This window comes from Sphaeroforma arctica (assembly GCF_001186125.1).
Source record: "Sphaeroforma arctica JP610 unplaced genomic scaffold supercont1.194, whole genome shotgun sequence".
In the NCBI taxonomy this organism is placed as follows: domain Eukaryota; class Ichthyosporea; order Ichthyophonida; genus Sphaeroforma; species Sphaeroforma arctica.
Window position 1 is genome coordinate 1 of NW_014040364.1, and position 8,631 is coordinate 8,631.

The 8,631-nt window shown below is 47.3% G+C and overlaps 2 protein-coding genes across 2 annotated transcripts in view; both read left to right on the forward strand.

Moving 5' to 3' along the window:
- Positions 1 to 778: 778 nt before the first annotated feature.
- On the forward strand, positions 779 to 7,166 carry SARC_03691 (hypothetical protein). Its single transcript, XM_014302490.1, has 4 exons — positions 779 to 1,009; positions 1,225 to 1,423; positions 2,550 to 5,548; positions 6,035 to 7,166. Exons 1-4 carry the CDS (start codon positions 962 to 964, stop codon positions 6,302 to 6,304), a joined length of 3,516 nt encoding a protein of 1,171 aa, XP_014157965.1. The 5' UTR covers positions 779 to 961; the 3' UTR covers positions 6,305 to 7,166.
- Positions 7,167 to 8,172: 1,006 nt separating this feature from the next.
- Positions 8,173 to 8,631, forward strand: part of SARC_03692 (hypothetical protein) — a gene marked incomplete at its 3' end in the record, with an annotated part of 3,532 nt that continues 3,073 nt past the window's right edge. Inside the window, exon 1 of the mRNA XM_014302491.1 lies at positions 8,173 to 8,479. Within this exon, the coding sequence (XP_014157966.1) occupies positions 8,366 to 8,479 (114 nt within the window). The 5' untranslated portion in view covers positions 8,173 to 8,365. The remainder of the gene's footprint in view (positions 8,480 to 8,631) is intronic.

Here is an 8,631-nt window from a genome sequence, read left to right on the forward strand (position 1 = left end):
TATATATATATATATATATATATATATATATATATATATATATATATATATATATATATATATATATATATATATATATATATATATATTATATATATATATATATATATGTATATATATATATATATATATNTATATATATATATATATATATATATATATATAACATACGTGTGCACAGTGCACACACAAATAAACAGTCAGTTTAATATGTACTTGATGTAAATATTGCGTGTCATCCCCTTTTGGCTTTACATCCTCTCAAAGTGTCATTCATTTGAAGCTGTCCACACGGGCACTGGTCCAGTCAAACGCTGTCAAAGTGAAAGCAAATAGAAATTCAGGACAGTTTTTTCGCGGCTCACATCAGCTGCGGAAATCAGACTTTGCTATGCGCGCGGAAGATTAATATGTATTGCAAAATTACGGTTTCTAATACTTGTTTTGAATGACGTAGCCTCCTCACTATGGCACTCCTCGAAAACTCAGCCAGGCGGAATTACGTTTTCTGTCTTTTGGCAACGGTAGAAATGTATCTGCAGAATTGACCCTCACAGAAACCTGACCATTTGACAGAAATTGGACACTTGGTTAATCAATTTTGGCTTCAAAAATCAGAATTTGGTGAGTTTGCGACTTGGTATTCCGGGACAGTTCTGGTCCAACCTTTGGGGTATGAGGTGCCGGCCTGAAGTCCAGCTGCTGGATGCTCGTGCGTATGTATTTATTCTCTCACCGTCTCACGAATGATTTTTTTGCGGAAAGCATACCGATGTTGCGGACAACTACGACAATATTTATTAAGGTAATTTGGTATATATTCCTATATTGCGTGACCAGTGTTGCCACACGCACTTAGTCTTGGTACTATATTCTCAGACAACCACAAGGAGACGTATACGGTCGTTTGATCTGACAGACAGACAGAATCTTGTATACCACCATAATAAAAATATATAAAATGGCTAGAACGTCTAGCATACCCGCTACAAAACAACCTGACCACAAGGTATGATCCAACACCGTAGCATTTAGCCTACAATGTAATTGCATTCTCCCTCTTTTTGCATGCTACTGTTAAAAGGCCTCTGGTATTATACACAGCACTTTGATATCGTGATTAAGGTACTGGTGTAGATGTTGTATATTTGCTGCTTTTAGTGTGCACCTGAGAGCTGCGCATTTATTCTGACTTTCCAACTTTTTGTATTCGTGCATACACAGGCCAGTATGACACATACGGAAGAGGTCCAGAGGAGACTGCAAGGCCTAACTGCGGCCAGCAAGTACTCGGAGGATGAAATAAAGGCGATGGTCAGCCAGATTAAAGAAGTCTCGCCAGAGCTCAAGGACGATATAATCCTGCAATGCCTGCACGAGAACGAATACAATGTACAAGACACCGCTATTAGCATCCTTGATGGTAGGTGGTATGGGACTGTCACCTGTGTGTGTATGTGAGGGTGCTATGTCTACGCGAATATTCAGGATGCAGAGATACTGGGCTTGTATCTCTACATACCATACCTGTCTAGTGTACGAGCGAGCTGTTTTGGACACTTCTTCGTGTATATTTGTTTAGTATTCCGATATTGTTTGTGTTCTCATATCCAGATACCTTCTGTTGTTGCAATGCCCTTTGCTCTATTGTAGCTAGAAGTTGTTGCTTCGTGGTAGTCTGTCTAGGTGTACTATCGTGTCTACCTTGGATCCGGTCGTGAGAAGTCATGTGGACCTTTTCTTGCGTGAATAGATAGCTGGTGACATCCTGTTCATTGATAGGCTTTCGGATAGCTTGAACATATTGAGTTTCCATATACGAACTAGTTTTTCTGAATTTTCCCGCTTTTGTGGGATGCGTGTGAATGTCGCGACCGCCTTTTGTGTTGTAGATCGGCCTTCAGATGGGCCTCCTAGACCACACCAGTTTTTTCTCGATATATACTATCACAGTCAAGTTTTATACTATCTATATCAGTTTGTCGCAGTGCTGCAGTCGTATCCTTGATTGGGGTTATTGATATGCGAGATCGTCTGTGGTCTATATGTAGCGGTGCGGTGATCTCTACATGTGCTTATAGGCAGTGGGATTTGTAATATCTGTGGGATTGGTTATATCTTCCTTAGCATGTCTTTTGCATGTATACGGTTTTTGAATTATTGCCTGTCGCATTCGCAATGCCAGCTTGTTTTTAGGAATTGGTTTTGTAGTTTGCCAATATCATCACATGGTCGTTTGCATGCATCACGCTGTATCAAGTGAAACCCCAAAAGTAACCACATTGTTTATCAATGGCTTCCATTCGCAAGCCATTCGCTATTGGAATATCAGGGGGAATTATTTCATGGGAGTGTTTCGTGACCCATGTATACACGTATATACGTATACACACCATGCGCACAATCAACAGCTACTACAGACCTAAGGGATTGTATGCTACAAGGTCTGAACACCTTAAGGAATGTCTGAGCACCGGTCGATAGTTGGATTAGAATACAGACATGTTGTTCTTTTATCTAATGGTCACGGTTGACTGCAAATTACACAGGCACGGCCGCACCCGTAGAAGAATCATGGACAGAGACCAAGAAGAAGCCCAAGAAAAGTAAGAACACAGGACCACCGCAGCACAAGCAAAGATATCCCAGGGACAACAACTACCACCACAACAACGACCAACAAAACCGGGGGTCGACGGGTGGCGGTGATCGGGGTCATCGAGGGGCCAATGGGTCGAACGCGCGCGGGGGCTACGCCAATGGGCAGCCACGGTCACATGCGAATAAGGAGAACAGGAACACGAACGTGAATGCAAGTGCGAGTGCGAGTGCAAACCACAGTAAGGCGGGTCAAGCACCCAATAGGAGCACAGCGCAGAGTAACACGGCCCAGGACGACGGCCAGGGATGGGGAGAGGCGGCCGTTGCAGCGGTGGAAGAAGGCGTGGAGAAGGTCACGACCGAAATTAACAACCAATGGGAAGCCGCCAGTTCCTGGGGAGAGCAAGTGGCCGGGTCGATCACTGGCAGTGAGCCTAAGGGTGTACAGGAGGTGACGAGTGGTGTGGCTAAGACTAATATCAAGAGCCAATGGGGTAGTAAGGATAAGTCAAACAATGCCAATGGCACCGCAGCAAGCACGGCTGCGAGTAGCACTACAGCACCTGCCGCACCGGGTGCTGAGAAGGGCCACAGCAACAGCAACACATACAACACCAACAACACTCGCAACAACAGCCGACAGAACAGCAACAAACAACAACCAGCCACCAAGCAGCAACAGCAATCACAGTACACACAGAAAGAACCGGAAAAGCCCAAGGCACCCGCTCCCAAAACATGGGCCAGCATCCTCATTCCCAAGCCTGAACCCACCCCCCCACCCCCTCCAGCACCTAAGCCAGTAGAGGCTCAGACGCCCCAAGAGTACCAACAAGCACAGGCCAAGACACCTATTGCCGCACCTAGCAACAGTAGTAGTACTAGCACTGAACAGCCCACACAACCACACACCACAGCCGACACGGCCTCCACATTCGCAGCGGAGGACAGCGAGGCACGGGAGGCGGAGAAGGCTGTCAATGCCACCGCTGAACTGGCGCTCAAGGACGACACCCCCACAAGCACAGCCGTTGAGGAAGCAGCCGCACCTGCACCCTCACACACCACACCTCAGTCTGCGGACACACAGGCACAGACACCAGAGGTGCCCAGCACCCCTGCGGCGGTGGGTACGCAGAAGCCCGTCTCACAGAAGGTCAGCCCTCCCAGCGAGCCGGTTACCATGCCAACGACTGCCAGCGCTGCGGTTGGGTCGGCTGGACTGGACTTGCAGTTCGGTAGTTTGGGCGGCATGAACTTTGATAGTATCATTGATTCTAATAATAGCTCGCCAGCTGTTGCGGCATCATACAACAGTGGTAACAGCAACACCGCTGTAGGTGGTGTATCGGACAAGACAACTACCAACTCGATGGCACCTGGGGCCAACAGCGCACCTTCCGGCCCAACTTCCGTGGCCCCGGTTTCACAAACAGGACAGGAGACAGGTAGTGAGAGCACACCCATTCAACAACAACAGGTCAAGCCTACACAGGCCGTGCAACAGCAGGAAATCAAGACACAAGCAGCACCTCAACAACAACAGCAGCAGCAGACAAGTGCCCAGAACCAGTATGGAGCCCAAAGTGGCATGGCGAGTATGAGTGCGACAAGCCTAACCGGTGCTAACAATGCACAACAGACGCAGCAGAACGCGCACCACAACACGCAGCAACATCAACAACAACAGCAGCAGCAGCAGCAGCAACACTCGCAAGCCGTGGCCCAGAACAGTGGCGGCGGCGGCGGTGGACGCCGAGGCAGGGGAGGTATGAACAACAACAACAACAACAGCAATAGCAGCCAACACCACCAGTACAGCCAGCAGATGATGCAGGCCCAGGGTGTGCACCCCCACCTGCAGGCCGTTCAGGGCGGACAGGCGTATCAGCAGAGCCACATGGACGCGTACGGTGCCGTGGACCCCTCAAGCATTGCTCCAATGGGATACGGATATGCCCACGCCGGTACCATGGCTCCCGGCTTTGGCATGCACGGATGGGGGTATCAGTATGACCAGGATGTGCGCGGGGGCGCTAGCATGGGCGGTATGGGATACTATGACCCGAATGCAGCGCCGTATGCACCTCAGCCTCAATCGCGCGGCGGTAGCAACGGGCGCGAGCACCAGTCGCGTCACTCACAAAGTGGGGCAGACAAGTACAACGGTGTGAATGCCAACAGTATGGATGGAGGCCTGGCCCAAGGCAACCCTGCGCACACAAGCGCCAATGCGGCCGGCGTGCCGCCGCAAGCACAGCACTTTGGCATGTACGGTAATCCGTATGCGGCGCACAATGTGTACGGGCAGTACTATATGGGCACACCCAACCCGTACCAACCCACCTACACCGCACAACCGAAGTTCAATCTCGGGTACCAGGTGTACAACCAGGGCCAGCAACAGCAGCCCCAGCCGCAGCAGCCGCAGCAACAGCAGCAACAAGCACCGCAGCAGCAACAAGCACCGCAGCAGCAGCAGCAGCAGCAGCAGCAGATGAATGCGAAGCAGGGTGGGTTACAGCAACAAGCGGGTCTATCGGGCTACAACATGTACAGCCAGCAAGGCGCCCCTGGTATGGGCAGTGCTGGTGTGGGTGCGGGTGGTATCCCACAGAATTCTGCGGGCGTGGGCGGAGTTGGTACTAATGGAGCCGGAAGTGTGGGCAAGCAGAACCTTAATAACAGTTCGGTATCTTCGGCTTCGCCTGCGCAGATGGCGGGGGGCATGCCGGGTGTAGGAGGGGTCTCCGGTGGGGTTGTCAACCCGTACCAACAGTACGAGCCGCAGCAGCAGCAACAGGCACGTGGCAGTGGAGCTAATAATAGCAACCAATCAGGTGTCAACGGCAGCACTGCGCCTGGATCGGTGGGCAGTTACGGCGGCGCCGGTCGCGGTAGCACCGGCAAGAGTTCGTCTGGAAGCGTAGACCCGTATAAAAGCCAGGTAGGTCACTCTCACGGATAATGGTGTGAATGTCGCGATGACCCGGTATATATTCACAGACGTTGTTTGTGGGTGAGTGTGTGTAATGATAACCGTATGGGGTCTACAGCTAATTGCAGTGTGGTTATTCTGCCGCCGGTTGAGTTTTACGAAACAGAATTAGCAGTACAGGATAGTAGTAGTAATTCAGTCTACTTGGGCTGTGTAGTTGCGATCCCTTACATAAGGTACCTTGCATCAGGTGTTGGAAATAGTCGGAAGTGGTTCTCGTGAAATTGGTGGGCTGCGAAGTGCTGCAACGTGTCTTGTGCATGCTGTTGGTGTCAGAATTGTAGTTTTATTTATTTAATTGTGCAGGCTTCTCTTCTCCAGATGTGCTCGTTTTCTGCTACAATCGGGCTTGTAGTATTGGTATTGGTATATATAATTGCCCCAAAAACGGATTGTATGACCATTCAACTTAATTCATCCCTTCCACGTATCCAGGGCTACGACGAGAGCAAGAACGTAGCGCAAGCACAACAACCCTACGACGCAAGCGGTGCCAACGGCGCATACTACAGCAATATGAACCGAATGAACAACAGTGTCAATGTCAACTCTGTCAGTAAGCAAAACTCATCGGGCATGTCGAACAATCCTTATGGCAACAGCTCATACCTACAGCAGCAGGCGTACGAACAACAACAGCAGCAGCAGCAGCAGCAGCAACACACCAGCAACGACCGTGCCGGCGCCTATTGGCCCCAGCAGTAATTACGCTACTGTACTTATAAGTGTGTGTATACACTGTAGGTAGTCACGACAGGTAGATGGGTATGGGAACGGATTAGTTCTCACCGCTGTCACCGTCGGAGACACATGCTTATTGCTGGGTTCTGATTGAGGGGTAGTTAATGATGGGTGGGTGTATTGTCTTGTATTGGGAGCTGTGGTGCCTTTTAGGCGCTGGGATGGGAAGTGTGGAGCGCGGGTCAGAGCAGTAGAGCTGATTTGCAGGAAACACATGAACAACGGAAGGACGGAACAACAACGCGTGCATCTAGTGAGGTGCATGCTATATATGATATAGAGTATTTATAACGGGGAAGCTTTAATTTATTATCCTCATGGCCACTCTGGTAGCTACAAACGGCCCAGAGGTGTGCCCAAGCAATTGACTATGCCATTGTGGCGTAGATCAGCTGGGTGGAGTTGTAAGCGCTGGGGCTTCGAAGCTGGGTGGTGATGGTGTGCGAGATCAGAATTACCTTATTTGGGAGAACCAGGGACTTAGCCAGTGCGAGTGGCTTTAAGAACACAGCGCAGACAAATGTCCACACACAAATGCGATGTACGAGCACGTGCACGTGTACTGTACGGTGACATGCGACTACATGCACGGGCGTATATGGGAACGTACACGCTTGTACATGCTACAGACCAGCGGAAGGTTGTGTGCAAACGAGAATGTATATGTATATATTTATATTTTGGTATTTATTTAATAATGAAAATAGAACGAACGGCGGGGAGGAGACAGCATCCGAGCGGGGAAGGGCGCAACAACACTATATGTATCGGACGATCTATTCAAGCGTCAGTATTACACCCTATAAAGAAACAGGTCAAATCAGTATCTAATAGGAGACTCGTGTATTCTATGGAAACGCAGATTGCTACTTCCTCTATCTATATATTTTGTTATTGATTTCGAGCATATTGAAGAGATGTATTCTTCGCCATTCATGTGTGCATTGCGCGTTCCCAAGCGGATACAATCAATTCCTTCGGTTAACTATTGCACTTTTTATTGTACACACCTATTTATAATGCTATTTACATGAATTTTTTTAAATGTTCAACAGAATGCGTGAACAACTCATGCTACGGCAGGTTCTGTTACGATTTATAAACAACAGAGATTTTCAAGGGATATAGGAGCGTGCTTGCATCGCTGTCGGGCAAAGCCATATACGGGATACATTGGGCTTTTTACTAGGACCAACATTCAACCTTTATATTTTCGAAGTTGTAGGAAGGCCTTGAGTTTCATACAGAGGGGGATAGTCATGCATTTATGTTATTACATAGCATCAATGCCTTCTTTCAGAGTACTAATTTAACAGTAGTAATTGGCCTACTACTACTAGAGGTTACGTCTTGTTCGATGTCTTGGGCTATTTTCGAAGTATATATATGTATTTACATATATGCCCGTGTACAAATGTGTACATATATGTATTTTGTTTTTTTTCTTCTTCAAAATAAAAAAAATAAAAAAATGAAAAGAAATAAAAATAAAAATACTGCTCCTTCTCAGGTTCTCACTGATGAGTCACAGACTCACAGTGCTTTTTTTTGCACAGTGACAACTGACAGATGAAAGTACCGAACTGTTTAAAAAGAACGCGCGCATGCGAAGTTTTTTTTAATTTTTCAATATTGTTTCTGAAAAGCAGGCCCCAATCCAACAAAATGGACATCCAATTTTTGAAGTGTTGCAAAATCGGTCCTAAAATACATAGCAAAAAAAAGCTGGTGCGGCTTTATATGCTGCCAATGTGAGACATGCACGATGAAATATACATACGAATTACGCAAAGTATTGAGGTATATTTTATTTACATATTTACACATTAGATATAAATTTAATAATAGGCATATTTACATATATATACACAGAACGAACGATCGACATATCGCTAATAAGCAAACGGATCACATTACATGCGATCAGGATTCGTATCTACATATTGATTTTTATCCTTTTTTCAGCCGAAGGTACAGCTTAGAGGGCTCGTTGGTTTTCTGACATCACGCAAACATCACGCAAACATGGTCAATCTGACCAAATTGACTGTGGCCCAGCTCAAAGACGAGCTAACCAAAAGAAGTGTAAGCTACAAAAAATGCAAGCGGAAAGCAGACTATATCCAGACACTTGCAGAGGTATGTCAAATGAAACAAAGTGAGCGATCAACAGTACACTGAATGTAGGCACTGCATTCGTCCGATTCACCATGCAACGTTGACAAACACACACACACACACACACACACACACACACACACACACAACAACACACACACACACACACACAC

What these genes read in the sequence shown, in the direction of transcription:
- SARC_03691 (XM_014302490.1), top strand. Translation starts at nt 962, where the DNA reads ATGGCTAGAACGTCTAGCATACCCGCTACAAAACAACCTGACCACAAG. An exon ending in CGCTATTAGCATCCTTGATG is followed by an intron (nt 1,424 to 2,549) that starts GTAGGTGGTATG and finishes CAAATTACACAG; the next exon opens with GCACGGCCGCACCCGTAGAA. An exon ending in TAGACCCGTATAAAAGCCAG is followed by an intron (nt 5,549 to 6,034) that starts GTAGGTCACTCT and finishes CCACGTATCCAG; the next exon opens with GGCTACGACGAGAGCAAGAA.